The 22,798-nt window shown below is 44.5% G+C and overlaps 1 protein-coding gene across 2 annotated transcripts in view; it reads left to right on the plus strand.

The window, feature by feature from the left end:
- Window positions 1-796: 796 nt before the first annotated feature.
- Window positions 797-22,798, plus strand: part of ercc6 (excision repair cross-complementation group 6) — a 101,841-nt gene continuing 79,839 nt past the window's right edge. Inside the window, exons 1-6 of one of the 2 annotated variants that reach the window (XM_084321288.1) lie at window positions 797-827; window positions 1,981-2,175; window positions 5,234-5,462; window positions 5,936-6,056; window positions 7,399-7,513; window positions 16,060-16,804. In XM_084321288.1, the coding sequence (XP_084177414.1) occupies window positions 1,995-2,175; window positions 5,234-5,462; window positions 5,936-6,056; window positions 7,399-7,513; window positions 16,060-16,804 (1,391 nt within the window). In that variant the 5' untranslated portion in view covers window positions 797-827; window positions 1,981-1,994. Of the gene's footprint in view, window positions 846-1,980; window positions 2,176-5,233; window positions 5,463-5,935; window positions 6,057-7,398; window positions 7,514-16,059; window positions 16,805-22,798 lie in introns of both variants that reach the window. The other variant, XM_084321287.1, reaches the window with a different exon arrangement.

The following is a 22,798-nucleotide window of genomic DNA, read 5'->3' on the forward strand; positions in this document are numbered from 1 at the left end:
GTTGGTGATGATGTCATAGTAGTACATTCTGGAACGTTGGTGATGATGTCATAGTAGCACCTTCTCTAGAGTCTAGAACATCGAACATTCTTATTTGGCATTCTGTTTAGCTTTCCAGTAACATAATGTATCGTGTATAGGTGTACAGTTTTTACGTAAAATGTATATACTCCCTTTTCTGGACTCTTTTTGTATCACAAACAGTACTGTATTTGCAAATCTGGTATGTCATAAATGTATAGATGTAGCAGTACTGTCTATCTGTATGTCATGTATGTCATATGTCCTGATGAATTGAAAATGGGGGACCCTGATGTAAACAAGACAAAAGTCTTTCTCTGGTCTGCATTCCCTTAACAATTGTGTGTATTGAGCTGTACTGTATTGTATCCATTCTGCAATCTGTTAATAAAGTTTTCAATCAATCAATCAATACTCAATAAATACTATTCGCTCTGCCTCGAGCCACTTTCTCCGACTCCCTCTCTCGGCACTACAAGTGCCCCTTTAATGTTTGTAGATTTACAGGTAACTAACCATAGGTCATAGGACATAGGTCAGAAGGTTATTTGTGGATGAGAACTTACAGTATGTGGATGCCCTATCCCAATATCTGTTGGCCTCCTTTTTTGCAAGATGTCTTCTGTGGTTGTTTGGCGCCGTCTAGAGGACACTATTAAATGTCCAAGCTGTATGGCTGTTATACCAGCAGAGGGCGCTGTCAAGATACACGTTGAACAGAAAGGGGGTTGGGCTCAAACATACACCGGAAGGGAGCTGTGTCAGACTCAGTGATGTTGTGGGTTCAGTGATGTTATAATTCTATGGTAATAATAGCACGTTTTGTAAGTAATGTCAATTCATTCATTCCTCTGACAAGCAGTGCAGTTTTACTGACATTTTTACAACCGCTGTTGATGATGTAGATAGACAGTGTCAGTCGCTTCTCGCTGTGTTTTTACTTTTAGTCGGCCCGACACAGAGGGGGTTTAAATCTGGACAGCTGGTGTCGTTAGCTAACGTTAGCCTAGCCACGTAAACAATAACCCGACTCGAGTTGAAGAAGAAGAACAACCAAGTTATTAACGCTAGATAGCCAGATCGCTAGTGTTTCAGTTGGAAGTCAAATGAGCAACTAACTTACCAGGAAATGTTTGCCACCGCCAGCTAGTTATAATTATATTTAGACTACACTATGAATTGAAAATGGGGGACCCTGATGTAAACTAGACGAAAGTCTTTCTCTGGTCTGCATCCCCTTAACAATTGTGTGTATTGAGCCGTACTATATTGTACCCATTCTGCAATCTGATAATTAAAGTTTTCATTCATTCAGACTTGTGTAACGTTGGCTAGTTTGATCACAAAGAAGTAGACACCACACAAGTGTTTCGTGACTATCCCTAAACCACGACTAATTTTTTTGACATCTACAGGCAATTACCATTTACATTTTAGTCATTTAGCTGGCGCTTTTATCCAAAGACGGTGTGAACAACAAGTCACCAGGAGGGGTACATATCTGGCAGCTAATTGTCAGTGACATTGTTTCGTCTATTATTGCACTATGAATTGAAAATGGGGGACCCTGATGTAAACAAGACAAACGTCTTTCTCTGGTCTGCATCCCCTTAACAAGTGTGTGTATTGAGCCGTACTGTATTGTACCCATTCTGCAATCTGTTAAATAAAGTTTTCATTCATTAATTCATTCGTCAAATAGTATCGAACTTGAGTGTTACACTCTGAGTGCATATGATAAGATACGATATTCCTTTACTGATCCCCTTGCGGAAATTCAGGAAATAGTAGTATAGACATATTAGCAAGATAGGTAGTAGTATAAGAATAGTAGCATAGTATTAGGGTACAAAATAGTAAAAAGACAGTAAGATAATTGATCAAACTTTAGCTCGCAGGCGGCCATTGGTTTGTTGTTATGACAGGCATTTGCTGCATTCTGTGTGTTTGTGCTTTCAGTTGTATGTATCACCATGCCAGTAGATGGTAGAGAGGACCATGCAGCCTCTTCCCTCTCCAGTCCAGCCAGTGCGGCTCTCACCCTTGAAGGCACTGATGATGGCTCAGCTTCTTGCTCCATCCCTGGAACCAGTCAGGACAATGAGGCTCCTGCAGCCTACCCTGACAACACTGGGCCCGGGGAGGGCAGCAGTGGTAAGCTACAATCCTTTTTTATAACATTTACATTGAGTCATTTAGCTGACGCTTTTATCCAAAGTTTTGTACAACAAGTCAGCAGGAAGGGTACAACTCTATCAGCTGAGTAACAATGTTCATCAAAGTGTTGAGTGATACAGTGTAGATTAGTATATTAGGACAAGTGTATGACAGTAAGGTTAGTTAGGGTTATAGGGTTACCATATCAAAGGTCTTTGAATATATGCACATTAGACCATGGGCTGTCACTCGAAATAAATACATTATTGCCTATATGTGTGTCTTTCTACTATTCTACTATTTCTACTATTAGCCTGCCCATACCTTTACCCCCCTCCCCCATGCTGCTATGACACCCACATTTCCCCAAGGGGATCAATAAAGGAATATGATGATGAAATTGATGATGATGAAGACTTTATTTCAGACTCAAGGTCCATATTACACATATACAAAACAACAACAAGAATACAATAACAAAAGAAACAAGGCCAACAACATAGATTAAAATACATAAAGGCATCGATTCCAATGTTTCCACAAATCAAAGGAGTACCTATATATCTTATCTTAAACATGTGATCAAAAGAGTGTTTCTCCCTCTCTCATTGTGTAAAGTCTGGTTGGAATGTAATTATTTAGTTGGGGATCGCTGGAACTCCCCAAGGACACCTGTGATGAGTCCCCAGAAACAACGATAGGAACCACCAAGCTAAGCAAAACCCTCCAATGCAGGCAGCGTGAAGTGAATAGCGACATTGAACAATTGCGTCTTAACACTTTCCGTGCCGGAGGTCGGGTGCCCCAGAACCACTTCAATGATAGAGCGTGCCAGCGCCCACTTCAATGATAGAGCTCATATTTGCGATCGCATAAACTAAACATTTTGAAAAACGTTTTTTGAAGGTTTCAGGAAAATATAAAGATTCTGTGATAAACGGCCTTTACTGGAATATTCTGGAAACTGTCATTTTTCGGCCTATTTATGAATCGTTTTCAAATAAACGCTAGATTATCGATAGTATATGTGTACTTATGCACGCTATATCTCATTTCCTGATCAGCACACACACACACAGACACGCACACACACACATAGGGCACACGTTGATATCTCTGTGAAAAAAGCTCTGATTATCCTAAGACTGGTCAAATAGATTCCTTACCTCAGATCAGATGTTCTCCAAAAAGATTATTCCAATTCCTGATCGCGTTTATTGATCCAACGCTGGGTGGTCGAAACACAGATTCCACGCTGTTTTGAGGCTCAACAATGAATCTCATCGTCTCGGGTGACTTGCCTGAGAAGTAAAATGAGGAAGCAGGATCCCCCCCCCCCATGCATTTAATTCAGTCTAATCCAAAGGGGTGCAGTACCACAGGGAGAGACGATGGGGGGGCGGTATTTTCCCAATGGAGCTCAGAGAGAGTTTGCAGTGGTAACGTGAGGCTAGATTGATGAAATATGAATTCAAATCGCTAATAATAATAAAAAAAACTAGATCTCTCGTCGTTGGCACTGAACGGTCGACATGAACAAACGAGATATCTCGTCGTTGGCACTCAAAGTATTAAAGGGGCACTTCACTAAATAAAACAACGCTGATTTATTTTGCACATAATCTCCCACACATCCGAAAACGTTTGCACACATTTTATGTAGTTTGAGAGTAAATGAGTTTGAATATGGCCACCAGAGATGTTATCGGGGACATTGAATCCTTGTGTTCTGTTAATTACATCTCAATGAAATCAAGGTAGCAGTCCCTATAAGCTATTGTTTTCATCTACATTATATCACAATAATACATTTTTGTTTTACGGTTGAGAGTTTTAGGATTTATGTGAGATTATGTGCAAAATATTTCAGCATTGTTTTTTGGTGAAGTGCCCCTTTAACTCATTCAGCGCCAATCACGAGTATAGAAGGGTTAACTCGCCATCGCTTGAGCGCCAATCACGAGTATAGTCGGGTTTTAATCGTTATTTCTTTTATTAGCTATATCCATTCATTTTCATCCATCCAGCCTGATGTTATCATTGGGAATGGGTCTGAGCTCGCAAAAGGGCAAATACCGCCGCCTACGCCTTCCAGCTGGTATTGCACTCCATTATAAATGGTGTAGTTTCTTTTCTGGGACGAGTCGAGTCATGTGGGCGGGGTTCAGGCGAGGTAGGCCTTTGCAACGATGGTATGGAACAGTAACCCCGCCCGCCCATTCATGTGTAACGCTCGGTAATGTGGGACGGACCTCCACGAGCAGTATTTGGAATGGCGATCAGATAATTGGATTATTTCTTTTGCATTACATCAGATACCAGATAAGAACACTATATATAAAAGCTTGCGTTGATCTGATATGTCTTTCTACCCCGATCGAAGCTGTCTCTGTGGCTGTGCAGGGCTCCAGACTAACTTTTTACATTGGTTGCACCCCGATCGAAGCTGTCTCTGTGGCTGTGCAGGGCTCCAGACTAACTTTTTACATTGGTTGCACCAGGCAGTGCGCCTAACTTCTTCATTTAGGTGCACCAGCACATAATTTAGGTGCACCCAAAAAGGGTGGGAGGAGGTGGCGGGGGAGCCCCGCGGTCCAGGGCTCTTTTCATTCTTGCATGAGGAAGGATAATAATGATGATCTAGCGTTGATTTCAGGAAGATTCGATAATCAGGTGAACATTTTTGTGTATTCCACTAAAGGGCTATTATCGCGTCTTTTCCTGGAATGACTAAGAATCACAAACTATACTCATATTCAAAACGGTATAAAACGGAAATGTACAGATGAAAAAACAATCTGTTTTGTACATGTTGACTGGAAGCAACTCACTGATAATCGACGGGTGTATTAGACCCACAGCTATAATTTAAGATATATTTTAAGCACTCGCAAATCTCACAGTCCCCTCATTGGTTAAAGCGGTGGCGTTCTAGCGCCCTCTCGCGCATTAAGCAATGGCGCAGAATGAGTTATGCCTTGGAAATCTGTTGGTGAAAATGCATTCATAGCTTTGCTGTTGCCTTTAGTTTAATGCTTTCGTACGGTTGCCTCAGGGGGCAAGAGATCTGGAGCCCTGGTGCAGATCGACCGGCACCGTATCCAGGCAGCGGCGGCCAGCTCCGGGGCAACGGAGCTGCAGGGCCTGGGGGTAGCGGTCTACGACCAGGAAGTCCTGGAGCAGGGCGTCCTGCAGCAGGTGGACCAGGCCATCCAGGAGGCCAACCAGGTTGCTGCCAAGGCAGAGGCTCAGAAGGAGTACCAGTCCGTGCTGGACGACGTCAGGTAAGGTTTTCTATATTAAAATACCACCCACTGGTATGAACTGCGAGAGGGCAAGGTGTAAAATTTCATATTTTACATATATATTTTTTGATATATTTAGTGAATCTCGAGGCAGTCATATTTAGTGAATCTGGGGCAGTCATATTTGGTGTCCATCACCTATCACAAAAAGCAAGAATGTGGTCAGTGTATGGGAAATAAGCTCGACCAATGGACCTATCTCAAACCTGAGTGTCTTCCTTTCTTGATCCTCCAATCACAACTGTTGTTTGTGATTGGAGGATCAAGAAAAGAGGGTGGAGCTTGACATAAGTCGATTAGCATGATTCTAATTTCACATTTTTCTCTTGTGTGCTTTGTAATAGTGTTGCTGTGTGGTGTTCCATCATTCCCACATGGATATAGAGGGGAAAACAGGATTTATGTGCGATGCTGTGACGTTCACACTCCTTTGCAACTTGAATTTATTCCAGATCAGTCACGGCGGCTCTGAAACACGCCAACAAGATCATTGAGCAGCTGACTCCCTACGCCGCCTCCAGCAAAGACATCAGCAGGAAGGTCGAGTCTGTCAAACGACAGAAAGAGAACAAGGTGACATATGGGACATATTTAAATTAACATTTCCTTCCTTGTTGTTTCTATCTCAAGTCCAGCCCTCTTTTCTTGATCCTCCAATCACAACTGTCAATTATTACTTATTTTATGCCAAGGAAGACCCACTGAGACCTAAGCCGTTTGCACCGGAACCATGTGAAGGAGAGCTTTTCAGAGTCAGGGCTGTGGATGTGGTCGAGCAGTCCCTGGCATAGTGACTTGCTTTAGATACAGGCCTTTTTATTACTAATACTAAGAGCAACAAGTGTTAGTTCAAGATGGATTTCCCAGGATCATCAAAAAGAAAAATGCTATTACTTGCTACAGACAAACAGTCAACTGTTCACCGGTCCCTGAATCAAAAAGTATGAGAAACATTGCTTTAAATAATACAAAAAACATGCAGTCAAATAACAATATTTTTTGACATAATCTGTGATGATAATATATACATACCTGTAGATTCTATATCTATATCTGTACATAATATCCCTTATCTCTTGCTAGTTGCGCTGCTGGCCAGTATGACATACTACCATAGTGTCTTTATACCTGTATCACTGTACACATTAATACTACAACTCTGTACATACATCTGATTAGTACTATTACTCAATAGTACTCATTTATATATCTTCTACCCAGTTTAATAACCTGTATATTGTATATTACTATTGCACTTTACTGTTACATTTGCACTCTGGTTGGAGGCCAAACTTCTCTTCATTGTACTGTACTTGTGCTGTATACGGAGGTGTAGTGGTTACATCATTGTTGTTTCCCGTGAGGTCCACCCCACTTGAAATTGCAATGTATTCTCAATGGACACATTTCTAAATCATCTAATTTAAAACAAATAAAGCATGAACATTGGCATGGTGTACCTTTTCTGTGTGTATTCATCCACAATCTATAGCTCAACATCCGCAATTAATTGTAAAAGTTGCAAAATAACAACGTTTATGTTTTCGTTCACTGAGAAACTACACAATTGCCGCCCGTGACGTGTATAGGGAGCTGTAGTCTGACGTCATAGGGATTTATCATTGGTCAAATGGATTATCGGCTATTGTAACAATTCTGCCTCATGAACATTGGCAAGCTTTCCATTTTTGCACAAAATGAGTTCCCTTCTGTAACATTATTGTTTAAGCATTTTTGGTTGAAATAAAAAATTATTTTACGATTAATTGCCGGAAACAGCAATGACGTAACCACTACACCTCCCTATTACGCGACAGGTGGACCGTGCAGGAAACTAAAGTGACGTCAGACTACACCTCCCTATAATGACAATAGCTTTGAATCAAATCTAAATGATGATGATTGCCATGTGCAGGAGAAACAGCTGAAGAAGATCAAAGCCAAACAGAGGAGACTCCAGGCGATCCTGGGAGGAGAGGATGCTCTGAGGGTCGAGGCCGAGCTGCTGGCAGACGGCGATGAAGAGGAAGGTGAGTGAGAGTGTGTTAAATGTTTTTCACAGGTTCTCAGCCTGTTATGTTTATGGTGGTGATGATTAGCTGAGAGACTAAGGCCATGTTTAGACGGAGAGAGTCTGAACAGAAACCGCAAAAGTCGACTTGCGGTCTCACTTTTAATGTTGCGTTTAGACTAGTGTTTTGGGATGGAATTCTGCGTGCAGACGAGGCTGTAAAGACTCGAGATGACGGAGCCCCGCTGTCACACGATTGGCGCATATGTCACATGACGTGCTGTGAAGACCCGCCCTACTCTGCCTCTGATTCGCAGACTGTGGGTGGGGGAATGTGATTGGACCAAAGCAGAGTCACTCACAGACAGTGGCTCCAGTCACTAATAGTTGCGATAGCCGTGGGACAGATTCTTGTGTATTTAAAAGTACTGCCAATGTAGCCTTCAGGTGATCGCCATGGATAGAATCAGACATGCTTTGTTTACACTTCTAGGCTACTGGCGCATGCCTGTGATGTAAGCAGTACGCGCGACGAGAGCCTTGAGAACCCTTTCGTCATAGTTTTATGCGGTTTGACAGTTTAGATCAGTGATTCCCAACCTGGGGTCCGCGGAGGGTCCGCCAGGGGGCGCAGGGGGTCCGCCAGACCACAGATGATTTGAGGTCTTTTTTTTTTTTTTTTTTTTTTTTCCAGAGAAATATTTAATTAGCATATTTTTATCATCAGAAGCATGAATAGTCTCTCCACTACAATAAAAAATAAAGATAAATAAATAAACATCTAGACATGATTTTTGAACGTTAACAGTAGGCTACCGGGTAGCCGCTAAAACGCGAATCAGTTGACTGTATCACTTTCTGTAGCTAGCCTAGCACGCTAGTTAACTTTCTCGGCTCGTCTGCAGTCAGCCGCCAGAGGCGAAAATGTGTGACAAACGAAAAGGAGATGACGGCAGCTCATCTGCAAAAAAAGTTAGGACCTACACTAGGTGCATCAAATTGCAATGCAAAAATTTAATCTCAACATATCAATCTGTGTGGGGTTGCATTCTGTTCGGACAAACATAAAAATGATTTGTGCAAAGTTTGGGAAAGATTCGTTGAGATTTAGAGGTAGCACACAGCATGTGAAATATATGAAAATTGGCCTTTTTGGGCGTTTTACTAGATAACATGACAAGGCAATTTCAGAAACGGCAAGAAATAGTTTTTGAGAACAACATTTATTAACCCTAACATTTAAGAACAAAATGTTTGATAACAACATTGAAATAGTCTTTCAAACATGTCTCAAGCATCCTAGAGTCCTAGACCTGGTCCAGCTTGCGCTTGCAGCAGCGAAGATGTGGCCGTGTTGAGCGGTCATGCTCAACTGCCTGTAGCACATTCTGCAGGTGCTCCTCGCTCCTGGCTGCTGCCACAAAGTCTGACGTCAGTTTGACGCCACGCTCGGCACAGTCATTCACAACATTGATGGCGCGTACATTCACTGCACCCATCTGAAATGCTGTACTGGTAACCCAATCCTCTACATCCAGTGAAAGAAACGCGGGGTCGATGTGCAGCAGGTGCATGCCGAACCAGCAGTCTCGGTTGGCAAGGTCAGCCAAGCTGGTGGTCGGCGAGAGGGTTGGAAACTTTGGCTTGCCGAAGCCAGTGCCAAAGCGGAGCTGTGGGGCTTGCATGGATATATCAGCCGGCTTGTGCTCCAATATAGCATTTGCAAGTGCGCGCCGCTCGCCAACTGGCACCTTGGTGCTGAAGAGTGCCAGGGGCAGCATCTCACCTGACAGGTACCATAGGTGGCGCTTCAGCGCCTTAATCGCTGATGCTGCGATGCCCTCGTCAACAGACTTGTATGCGTACAGGTTGTGGTAGAGTGTAAGGTCATTCCATGCCGCATCTACGGCCGTGTCGCAGGTCAACCACCACGTTGCGTAGATGTGCGTGATGAAGTTGGCAAACGCCCGAATCTTCAGCACCTGCTGCTGCGTAGTGATGGTCCCCTGAGGAAGCAAGGCAATGTGCTGCTCCATCAAGGCCAGCTTGAGAGTGTAGAGCAGCTTAGCCATCCACCGCGCCTTGTGCAGTGCTCCCGGTCGTTGGAAGTTAACTGGAGTGTGCTCTGCACTGTCTGCACTCAGATACACAAGACATAGCTGCACAAACTCGCGATAGTCTCCTCGCTTGTAGTCGAGCACTCCTGCAGCGCACACAATTAGTTCAGCACGCAACTTGCCCAGGAACGGTGTTTCGGCATCGCCAGGAATGTAGCGGGCCAATGGGCCGCTGTCCTTGTGTGGCAACAGGTTCCAGTTGTCGCGCAGACGTGTAAACAATGTAACCTCTGGCGAGCGTGACGTCTCCACCTTGAGGTCAGTGAAGATGTGGCTGAGGAGCACCTCGCCGATGTGGTGCCGGCACCCGGACCAGAGCAGTGGTCGACCCAGTGAGAGCTGGATGGCAATGCAGGCTGCCGTGAGATGGCCAGTGTTTGACGCGGTGGTGTCAAATGCCATGTTGACAACCTGATCGGTGCAGCACCAGTCCTGCAGAAGCTTGCATGTCAGCCGGGCAATGATCGTTCCACATGCCTCATCAGTCCCCTTCATGTATGCTGGCACACCAAGCAGTTTGAGCTGCTCCGCGTCTCCGATCACCACTGTCAGACGCTCCTCCAACTGGCGCACATTGTTGAGCATTGGCGTCAACTTGCTGTCCCAGTGCAAGGTGCACATGGGAGGTGGTGTCCACTGTTCTTGCTGGTCCTCACTGATGGCCTGCAACACGTGGCGGCGCGCTCGGTCTGCTGTTGCGTAGGATGTGGAGACCTTTGCCGAATTGCCACCGGATTCCTCGATCAGACCACGCGTGAAGGCAGCCTGCTGCATTGGTGTGATCTTCAACCGTGTAGCCAGTGACACAAGACTCGGCCGGCTGAGAATGTCTGATGGAATGAAGGCTGTGGTGCCAGTCTTCTTACGCTCACGGGTGGGTGTGTTCTCAGCCGGTGGAGCAGCTGTTTCATCTGCATTGCTGTCTTCATCACTTTCGCTTTCCAACACCACCGCCATGCTGGACCTCGCAGTCATCTCCTGCTGCTCCTTGGTAAAGCATGCCTGCTGCTTCACGCTCCTGTCGCCGCTTCAACTTAGATTGCAGATTGGCATCCAATGCTCCAAATGTGGCCACTCTGTCGCCCTTCATGCTGGCCAGGAAAGCAATGTCCTCTGGATCACAGATCAGCTCCTCTGCATTTGGAGACCACAGCGGGAATGTGGCATCCAGCTTGTGCTCCATTGCGTCCACCAGTCGAACTGTAGCCTCACTGGAGCGCCTGGCCTTTGGAATGTGCCGCAGCTTGTTGCTAGCATCGACAAGCGCTACCATCTTGACGCATGCTCGACGATCACTCACCATTGGAATATTGGCCTTTCCATAAAATGGCTGCACCTGCTCCAAAACGTCCTTAGCCGCATGGAACCGTGACAAGGCTCCGGTCAAACATGTCCGCTTGGCATGCAGTTGCACAGCATGCACCGCAAGATCTGGCGACCACTTGGCAGTTTGGCACCAGTGATGATGGCATCTGCATTGGTTATGCTGGGGCCCAGACCAAAGACCAGGCTGCGGCTGCTCTGGCGGGAGCCTAAGGGCGGCGACGCCATCTTGTGAGAACTGGATAGCTGGAGATATAGTTGGAGAGCTGGATCCTGTGGTGGGTGATGGTGGAGTTGGGGGAATTGAGTAAACTGTGATGCAGAGCCACACAGGTAAAGCTATTTATAGGCCCATCCCGCCCATCCCCCCAAAAATTGCAGGACCAGGTGCGAGATGTAACAATGTTGCAACTCACACACACACACACACACTAACAGCAGGCCATGTTGGGGGAGGACAGCATGTACTGATGTACCGTTCCACATCTAAATCACTTTGTATTGCAAAAATATTTAGCATGTATTGTTTTTACATGGATGGTAACACTTTTAGCACCCATACAAATCAATACACTGGAAATGTGTATTTTGATGCACCCTACTGAGCAATCGCGAAAATTACATCACCATGGGCTTCACTGAGGGACCAGACAAACGACCTTAGTGTGTGATTTGTGGAGAAAAGTTGGCAAACTCGAGCCTGAAGCCCAGCAAGCTGAAGAGACATCAGGCGTCTAAGCACCCAGAAACCGTTGGGAAGGATCCAGACTTTTTTCGGAGGAAAGAACAGTCTCTCAAGGCGAACAAGCCTGTTGATGTTAGAGTAGCGTGGAGCAGGGGTGGCAGTGATTTACAGAAGGCTACCGAAGCCTCCTTTGAGTGTTCGCTTTTAATTGCAAAAGCAAAGAAACCGCACAATATTGGCGAGCAGCTCATCAAACCAGCCTGCATCAAAATGGTTTAGAAACTGTGCGGCCCACAGGTGGCGGATAAACTAAAATCAGTACCACTCTCGAACAATGTAGTGAAAGACCGAATTGATAAGATGTCAAGTGATTGCGAGCAGCAGCTGTCAGAAAAGCTTAGAAAGGGTCCATTTGCCATACAACTTGATGAAACTACAACTGTCGCAGACGAGGCTGTGCTCATCGTTTATGTGCAATATATCGAAAATGAGGATCTGAAGCAGGACATTCTCATGTCAGTCAACCTTACTACCACCACTCGAGGTGAGGATATTTTTACTGCAGTGGATTCTTACTTCATTCAACATAAATGCAAACCAAGCCACCTGATTTGGCCTGAATTAGGGCCTGATTTGAGAGGATGAATACAGGATTTGAATATTGGCCAAAATTTTGAAATACATATGGTGCAAGATTAGATTTGTTGATTGAAGGCACAAGTCAAAGAAGCATAGTGGGTCTAATTATGATGCATATGCCTGTGTATAAGCAGTTTGTTATTAAAATGACAAAAAAAAGGTATTAAACCCAGCTAGGACAGATTCTCTCTGCTACTGATTGGAATTTCCTGTCTCATATTTAGTTTAATTTGTTGCATTGATTTGTTCCATAAATGCAAACCGTTCACCATTAGGGACTGATTTGAGAGGATGAATACAGGATTTGAATATTGGCCAAACATTTTGAAATGCATATGGTGCAAGATGAGATTTGTTGATTGAAGGCACAAGTCAAAGAAGCATAGTGGGTCTAATTGTGATGCATATGCCTGTGTATAAGCAGTTTGTTATTCAAATGAAAAAAAAAAAAATGTTATGGTATCTTATTAGGAGGGGGTCCGCGAATTTCATCAGAGATGTTTGGGGGTCCCTGGGGGGAAAAAGGTTGGGAACCACTGGTTTAGATGATGGTGCAAAGGTTTATCGTTTCTAGGAATTCCACCCAGGAAGGTGGTCTCACTTTTTTGCGGTTTCTCCCCGTAAAAACGCTGTTGCCGTATAAACAAAAGGCACATCCGAAAAAATATTTTTGCGGATTCACCTGCTAGCGTTTCCGTCTAAACAGGGCCTAAGTTGGTGTGCAAGTGCAGCCGCCCATTCAGTGTTGCTATGTGTTTATTTATTTTTTTGCTAGTATGGTTGTGAAATTAGTATTCAAATTTGCTCTAAATGCCATTAACCCTTTCACAACCACACTACAGAAGGTTAACCCTTTCACTGCCACACTACATAAGGTTAACCCTTTCACTACCACACTACAGACGGTTCACCTTCTGTAACCGTCTGTAGTGTGGTAGTGAAAGGGTTTAACCTTCTGTGTGGCAGTGAAAGGGTTTAAAAGGTCTTAAATGTAACTTGTTGAAACCTGCAGATACCCTGAACAAGGCCCAGAAGAGACATATCCTAGTAGTTTAAAGCACTGTGTCTGTAAAGTAAAGGTGTTTATCCCTCAAGGCCTGTGAGGTATTGGGGTGTTTTAAAGGAAAACGCCAACATTTTGGGAAATTAGCTATTTGCCATCTTCCCTGGAGTTAGACAAGAAGATACATACCCTTTTCTTCTCTGTGTGTGCATTAGGCTTAGGGAACAGCCGCTCCGTTAGCGTAGCTTAGCTTAGCTTCATCACTGGAAGTGGGTCAGACCTTTACCCTGAAGTTCCCTACAGTCCCCTACAGTCACGAAATACACTCCAAATACAACTCCAAAACGTTCCTGTAAACATGTTGTGACCTGTGTATTTACCATGTGGAGAAATAAAAAATAATTGAATTCGACAATTACGTTTTCTAAGCAAATATACTCTGAACTATTTTTTGCCGAACCACTCCTCTCAGGGCGCAGTCAGTGATTTCACGCAACGCAGTGATACTTACTAACGTGACGCCAGTGTTTGTTTACATTCAAAGGATCCGAACCGATTGAAGTTTATGGATACCATGACTTAAAATCCTCTTACCTTGACGATTAAAAGCCTCCCCAATTTAGAAAACAGTATTCCCATGGCTGGTGTTGATATGCTGCTAGCTAACGAAAACCAACAGACGGACACTAAAGCAAATAACGAGGGTACATTTTTACTTCCGGTCGGGGGGTTCCAAAACAAAAGAGTGACGTCTATAGCACCGGAAATACGTTTATTTTGTACATTATCTAACGTTAACACGAACCTAAACTAACTTTAGGTTAGTTGTAACAACATGTTTACAGGAACGTTTTGGAGTTGTATTTGGAGTGTATTTCGTGACTGTAGGGGACTGTAGGGAACTTCAGGGTAAAGGTCTGACCCACTTTCAGTGATAAAGCTAAGCTACGCTAACGGAGCGGCTGTTCCCTAAGCCTAATGCACGCACAGAGAAGAAAAGGGTATGTAACTTCTTGTCTAACTCCAGGGAAGATGGCAAATAAGCTAATTTCCCAAAATGTTGGCGTTTTCCTTTAAGGAGATGAATGACTCGGTTATAGGGATGTCCCACTCCCCCCACTCGGCTCCATGTTTGTTCAGGAAAACTTAAAATGTCAGCAACCGCATCACGTTGTATATTTAATCAAAGTCATGATCGTTAGAACAGTAATGGTTTTATTAAGTGCTCATATTGGTACTCGGTATCCGCGAGTACCCAAATGTACTTGTACTTGGTCTGAGGAAAAATTGGCATCGGGACATCCCTACTCAGTGAATGGGGTAACTTTAAAAATAAAAAAATATGTGATATAACCTGCTCCAGCTTGTCCATCCAACGTTGTTCACAATGAGAGATCATTGGTCGACTTCATGACGCGAGAACTAGCATCCAAATGATTTGATATGACCGATTATCCAAAACATCTTCTTTTATAGTCTCGGCAAACCGGGTAATGATTGGACTACTCCGGTACAGGCCTGTAATCGGGGCGACAGTGGCTCAGGAGGTAAAGCGGTTGTCTGGTAATCAGAAGGTTCCCGGTTCGATTCCGACTCCTCCCGGGCGTGTGTATCCTTTCCGCAACGGAATTCGGTTTCCGGGTTCCTCTGATTGGCCGCGACCCCCACGTGACCCGCCCCCCTATCCACCGCTCTGCTTTGCCGCTGCCGCACGCGGCAGAGCGAGCGGCCGCGGACTCGCTCGCTTCCTCAATTTATACGCATGGAAGTATTGACTGAATGAATGAATGAATGAATGAATGAAAACTTTATTTAACAGATTGCAGAATGGGTACAATACAGTACGGCTCAATACACACAATTGTTAAGGGGATGCAGACCTGAGAAAGATTTTTGTCTTGTTTACATCAGGCCCCCCATTTTCAATTCATATAGAACGACTACGCCGTAACAAATCATTAAAAAAAAGATACCGTTAACTGGAATATGTTGTGCCTTTACACATATGTTGGATTATGTAATTGGTTTGTCATGACAAACAAATAAAATATCGCATCGCCGGCTGTCTCTGGCTTGCTCCAGCGGACACCAGAGCTCAGCCCGCGGCGAGAATGTGCTGCCGCGAGCGGCATCGCTGAGCTCTGGCTCTGACTACATGCAGTCACTGAGTGTTGTTGTAGCCAGCGGGTAAATCGCGATTTTTTTATTTGTTTGTCATGACAAACCAATTACATAATCCAACATATGTGTAAAGGCACAACATATTCCAGTTAACAGTATATGTTTTTAATGATTTGTTACGGCGTAGTCGACGTCGTTCTATATGAATTGAAAATGGGGGACCCTGATGTAAACAAGACAAACGTCTTTCTCAGGTCTGCATCCCCTTAACAATTGTTTGTATTGAGCCGTACTGTATTGTACCCATTCTGCAATCTGTTAAATAAAGTTTTCATTCATTCATTCATTCAGTCAATACTTCCATGCGTATAAATTGAGGAAGCGAGCGAGTCCGCGGCCGCTCGCTCTGCCGCGCGCTGCAGCGGCAGAGCGGTGGATAGGGGGGCGGGTCACGTGGGGGTTGCGGCCAATCAGAGGAACCCGGAAACCGAATTCCGTTGCAGAAAGGATACACGCCTCCCGGGCAGCGTGTCGAAGTGTCCTTGAGCAAGACACACTTAACCCTCTAACTGCTCTCCCGATGAGCAGGTCGGCACCTCGCACGGTCCTTTGACGTCTGCTTATGAATGTGAGGCATATTATGAATGCAATCACCATCTAACCCTGTGCTCCAGCAGAGCCCTGTCCGTCCGCGCTGGGCAGCATGCTCATGCCGGCGCAGGAGACTGAGTGGGAGGAGCTCATCCGGACGGGTCACATGACTCCGTTCGGAACGCGGATCCCCCCGAAGGTGGAGAAGAAGAAGGAACCTCGCAAGGTGATGCTGGCGGAGAACTCCGCCTTCGACCAGTACCTGAGCGACCAGGCCAAGCTGGCCACGGACAGGAAGAGGCCCGCTCCACTGAAGAAGAAGAAGAAGAAGGGCGTGGGTGTCATCAGCCCTGACGGGAAGAAGCAATCCAACGGAGCCTCCTCTTCCTCCTCCAAGGGTAGGAAGCTAAACAAGCGCATGAGGAAGCTCCAGGTCACCGCTCTGAGGGCCCATCCCAAGGCGTGGGCCAAGCCCGAGGCGCAGCTCCCCAAACCCAGGAGGAGGCCCCGGGCCGACGGGGAGGGGACGGACAGCGAGGGGTCGGAGTACCTGCCCGACGACGAGGAGTGGAGGGACCCCGAGCGGGAGGCCAGGGACGACGCGGAGGAGGGTTTCGGCGAGGACGACGACGAAGACTACGATATGAGGCCCTACGCCGAGGAGAGCGGGAGACGAGGGAGGAAGCAGGCGAAGAAGAAGAAGAAAGGGGAGAGCGATGAGGAGTACTGGCCCGACAGCTTGGACGACGAAGAGGTGGATGCTGGGAAGAAGGGGAAGGAGAAAGGGTGCAGAGATGATGGAAACGTGGAGTTCTACAAACTGAGAATAAGGTAAATGTGGCTTTAAATAACATCTCCTGTTGAATACTGTTGAAACAAGGAAAATATAAAAGAAGGAAGTCATCACATCAGATTACCAGCGTTCTATGCTCTGCTTGGTGCCAGTTCTAGTATTGAAGCCTATGAGGGATGCATGGAGAAGAAAAATATACAAGCTATTTGAGGAAATATACATCAACCAATTAATGTTAGCTAGTTAACACTTTGAGTGCCAGCCACGAGAAATCTCGTTAGTTCATGCCATGCGTTGAGTGCCAAGAACGAGAAATCTCGTTATTTAATCGTTATTTTTTTTATTATCGATTTCCATTCATTTTTCATCAATCTAGCCTCACGTTATGATTGGGGATCTATCTGAGCTCGAACAGGGAAAATACCGCCCCCTATCGTCTCTCCGGATGGTATTGCACCCATTGGATTGGACTGAATGAAATGGATGGGAAAAAAAGAGTCCGGAATCCACATTTTACTTGTCAGGCATGTAACCGGAGACGATCCCATTCATTGCCGAGCTGCAGAACAGCGTGGAATATGCGTTTCCAGTACCCAGCATTGGATCAATAAACGCGATCGATATTTGGAATGGCGATTAGGAATTGGAATAATCTTTTTAGAGAACATCTGATCTGAGGTAAGGAATCTATTTTACCAGTCTTGGGATAATCAGAGTTTTTTTTCACCTATATATCAACGTGTCCCATATGTGTGGGTGAGTGAGTGTGTGTGTGTGCTGATCAGGAAATAAGATAATACATTTTTCAGCCCGCTTCTCTAGTGTGCATAAGTACACATATACTATCGATAATCTAGCGTTTATTTGTAAATGATTCATAAATAGGCCGAAAAATGACCGTGTTTTGTGTATTCCACTAAAGCGCTATTCCTGCAGAATCACCTTTTTTCTGGAAGTTTAAAAAAACGAGCGTTTTTCAAAATGGTATAAAACGGAAATGTACAGAGTAAAAAAAACAATCCGTTTCGACAATGTTGACTGCAAACAAGTCATTGATAAGCGACGGGCGTATTAGACACATAGCCATAATTTAACATATAGTTTATGCGTTCGCAAATGTGCTCGCCCTCCCATTGACTACAGCGCCGGCACTCAAGCGCTAAATCGTGCGCCCCCTGCTGGCACTCAAAGTGTTAACAATGCAACACATTGCCGATGATTCTGACATCTGAGGTAATAAACCACAATGACATAAACGAGGAGACGGCTGATCCCATTCAACTCAATGTCGGCAGAACTGAAAGTTTCCACACTTGGCACCAATCTGCGTTCATGCGCTACACAGTGTGACATGATGACCCTTCCTTCTTTTATAGTTTCCTTGCCTTAACACTTTCCGTGCCGGCCGTGCCAGTCCTATATACCCCGTTGTGTGCCAACGCTCTATTCAATGACAGAGCGCTCACATTTGTGAATGCATAAACTATATCTTAAATTATGGCTATGTGTCTAATACGACCGTCGCTTATCAATGACTTGTTTGCAGTCAACATTGTCGAAACGGATTGTTTTTTAATCGGTTCATTTCCGTTTTATACCATTTTGAAAAACGTTTTTTTTTTTTTATTATCTTTCTTCCCCTCCTTTTTCCCGATTTTTCTCCCATCCCACCCTTCCTGGTTGTTGCGTATTTTCCCCTACTGTTGGTCCGGGAGACCGGAGACTGTCACATGCTTTCCTCCGACGCATGTGCAGCCTGCCGGCAGGCCAACCTGGCCGCGCAGGTTCTCACCGGGGAGAGTGTAGCGTGTGGGAGGCCACACTATCTCTCCTTAGTTCCAACCCTTGCTGAGCAGGCGCCCCGACCGAACTGTAGGGGTCGCTGTCCACAACGCCCAGGACCCACCCTTCAGCTTTCCCACCCTCTGATACAGCCAATTGTATCAGTGTGAGAGGCCAGCCAAGCTGATAGCAACGCCGGGAGCTGGATTCGAACAGGCGAATCCAGTGTCTCCCGGTGTTGGTGACGAACGTAATCTCCGTGCGCCACCTGCCCCCCAAACGCTTGTTTTTTAAACTTTCAGAAGAAAAAAATTATTCTGCAGGAATCACGCTTTACTGTAATACACAAAACACGTTGTAATTTTTCGACCTATTTATGAATCGTTTTCAAATAAACACTAGATTATCGATAGTATATGTGTACTTATGCACGCTATAGAAGCGGGCTGAAAAATCGATTATCTTATTTCCTGATCAGCTACACACACTCACAGCCACACACACACATATGGGACACGTTGATATATAGGTGAAAACAGCTCTGATTATCCCAATACTGGTAAAATAGATTCCTTACCTCAGATCAGATGTTCTCCAAAAAGATTATTCCAATTCCTGATCGCCATTCCAAATATCTATCGCGTTTATTGATCCAACACTGGGTGTTCGAAAGACATATTCCACGCTGTTCTGATGGTGGGCGATGACTGGGATCGTCTCCGGTTACTTGCCTGACAACTAAAATGTGGATTCCAGACTCTTTTTTTCCCCATGCGTTGCATTCAGTGCAATCCAATGCGGTGCAGTACCGTCCGGAGAGACCATAGGGGGCGGTATTTTCCCTGTTCGAGCTCAGACAGATCCCCACTGGTAACGTGAGGCTAGATTGATGAAAAATGTATGGAAATCGATCATAAAAAAAATAACGATTAAAAACGAGATTTCTCGTCGGCTGGCACTCAACGGTTGGCATGAACTAACGAGAAATCTCGTCGCTGGCACTCAAAGTGTTAAAACAAGATGTAGTTCTGGAACTAAAGGCATTTTCATGAGCACACATGAACTTATAATGGGGGACGAGTCGGACAACAGTGACTCAGTAGGTAGAGCGGCCGTCTGGTAATAGGTTCCCGGGTTCAAGACACTTATCCCTCTAACTGCTCCCGATGAGCAGGTCGGCACCTTGCCTGGTTGCTAGGGTTGGGCACCGAGAACTGGTTCTAATAGGAACCGGTTCCTAACTTCCGGTTCTGAATTCGTTGTTCATAAAAAAACATTTATGTAATATTTTACAGCATTGAGCAACCCCAACAGGGGGATGCTGCATATGTATGCTCTGTCATCTTTGAGATGGTGAGACCTGCAGTTGGCACCGTGTGAGGCCACGACATTTGACCAAATTAATAATACTGCAGAATAATAATACGTGTGTAACAAAACCATTCATTGTGTTTGATGTAAGCAAACTGATGCCAGACTCAGCATTCATGCATTCGGCTGAATATTGAGATGAAGCACAGCCTACATGGTGAACTCAACTCGTTATTATTGGCGCAAAAAAAGTCAGAGGAAACAAAGCGGCCACTAATGCAAACCATGTTAGAGGGCACATGTGCGTATAACGGTGATAGTCAGAAGGCTAAGGTGATCACATGAAAAGTAATGGAATTCATAGGGCTCGACGACCAGCCATAAGTGTAGTCGAAAACATCGTGATTCCGACGGCTACTCTTGTCACATTGAGCCGCGTTACACTCTCCCAGGTCGCACGTATTTTTCAGACATTGCCCTGTACCCGAGCTCTACCAGGCAGTGTATTCGCACATTGATAGCCTTCTGAAAGAAGACGTTTCTTCAATTAGGTTTACCAGTGATATTTGGAGCTCTGATGTCAGCCCCATGTCAATGCTGAGTTTGACAGCTCAGTGGATTGACGCAGACTTCCAACTCCGTAAAGCGGTCCTGCATTCCCAAGAGTTCTCCGGCTCCCATACTGCTGCAGCGCTGGCAACAGCATTCGAGAATATGTTCCAGACGTGGCATATTCCGAAAGAAAAGATTCATGTCATACTCCGAGATAATGCCCGAAACGTGGTCAAATGCATGAAAGATGCAGGATTACAAAGTTTGGGATGTATGGCCCACACGCTTCAGCTGGCTGTCCCTTTTACGCACTGTTTAGCCTATATTTTACGTGCTGTGTTTAGCCTATTAAATAGGCTAATTGTTTTTTCAGCCTGTTATTCGTTTTAACTTCTTTAATTCACATTTCTTTAGTTTGAATAATGCAACTGCAAGCCAATGTTCCGAGACATATTTATATATTTGTATAATTGTTAGGCTATTTGAATCCACCATTTAGGGCTAAAGGTGTATTCAAATAGCCTTAAATTAAATGTAATATGTCTCGGAACATTGGCTTGCAGTTGCATTATTGCAAACTAAAGAAATGTGAATTCAAGAAGTTAAAACGAAGTTTAGCATATTCAATTGTTTTAGAAGGCTATAGCCTGCAATGTTGCCTTTTACGCACCGCTTAGCCTATATTTTACGCACTGTTTAGCCTATATTAAATAGTCTTAATTGTTTTTTCAGCCTGTTATTCGTTTTAACTTTCAGCCTGTTAACACTTTGGCTGCCATGGGTTAAATTCATTATCAACCGTAGGTTGCCGGCTCTATTTGTCTATAGAGAAAGTCCCCTTCTTTGCAGGGCTATAACTTTTTAAATTCTATTGCTACATTGCCATTATTAGGGCCCATTCAAAGTCCTATATGTATTGTTCATTGTGTAGCAACGTTAAACTTTTTCATTCACATATTCATAGTAAAGTATGGTCTAATGTATAAGTATGTTTTCATCTCTTTCTGCAGCTTTCTCCAGAACGTGATCTATAGCCCCAAATACATTATATTGATGATGCAATACAGTTTTATGGCAATCAGCGCGATATAAAAAATTCCAACTAGACGTACTTCTAGAAGTTACTACACGTCATCTGATGTTGACCGGATGGGCTAGGGGGCGTTTATAATTCCGTGGGCAGCGTTATACCAATCATCTAATGTGGGTCAAATGTTGATAATAGCAGTTAGTATCGAAGACGGTAACTTTACACGCTAAAACTCACCCCAGTCTCCGCGCGCCGTTGGGCGATCATCGTAGAGTAGACATTTTATCATTATGGGATGTAGATTTACCCGGTCCATCTCCAGCTTGTATAATGGTATATACGTCCAAATCATGTTGTTTATCGAGTTATTGGCAATCGATCGCTATGTAGTGTGACGAGCCAGAGTCCCGGGACATGTACCGAGTGCCCGGAAGTAATACGGCCGTCCAGCACAACCTCTACGGCACTTCCTGTTAAGCGATTGCGCCGATCGGCCACCAGATGGCGCTCCTGAACCGCCAGAGAGCTCAGTGGGTCCTCCTGGTGGATCTCAGGCCAGCGGAGGGGACATATGAATCCGATCCCAGATTTTTGAAATATTGATATCAAAGACGCTGTAAAGCGTCTTCGGCAACTTGAGCATGGCCGGGAATGACGTGTTTAAGCGTTTCCCGGCACCCAAAGTGTTAATAAATATGTGTCGTTAATTCAGTATTTAACTTCTTGAATTCATATTTATTTAGGCTATGCTAATTAAAAACACAAATGTTATAGACATCTAATTTAATTCTCTGCTTATTTATTAATGCTTAAATTCATTCAGAAACGTTGCAGCAAACAATCCATATGTGCATTTGTTTACATAATGATAACGTACATAAATAACATAATATTATTGAGGGAGGAAAAAAAGGAAACCGATACCTAATACTTGAATGTGATTTGACCAAAGCAGAGTATACACACAGACAGTGGAGCTGTTTGACTTGTTGCGTGGTGGCGAATGGCGATGTCTCGCAGATAATACAACTACAAGTATAATTATATAATATATATTTTTTCGGTAGGTAACGTTACATTTGGTTGACAATTTACTGACCGACTTTCAAGACACTCGATGTTTACTAGGTAGGTAACCAGCAGTGTAAACCAGAAGCCAGCCCAACAACTACGGTGACGTCACCGTCTAGCTAACTCTAAAATGGCGCCGCCCATGGTGAAAACTGGGAAATTACATTTGAGTTTTCAGACAAATAAGCAGGATTTCACATTTGATTATAGGACCCTGTCTTACCCAAGGTACACAACAAACATACTAGGCTCATATTGTTCAACGCTTCATCTCCCCTTTAAGGGT

Source organism: Notolepis coatsorum (assembly GCF_963971535.1).
Source record: "Notolepis coatsorum genome assembly, chromosome: 9".
NCBI classification, from domain to species: Eukaryota; Metazoa; Chordata; class Actinopteri; order Aulopiformes; family Paralepididae; genus Notolepis; species Notolepis coatsorum.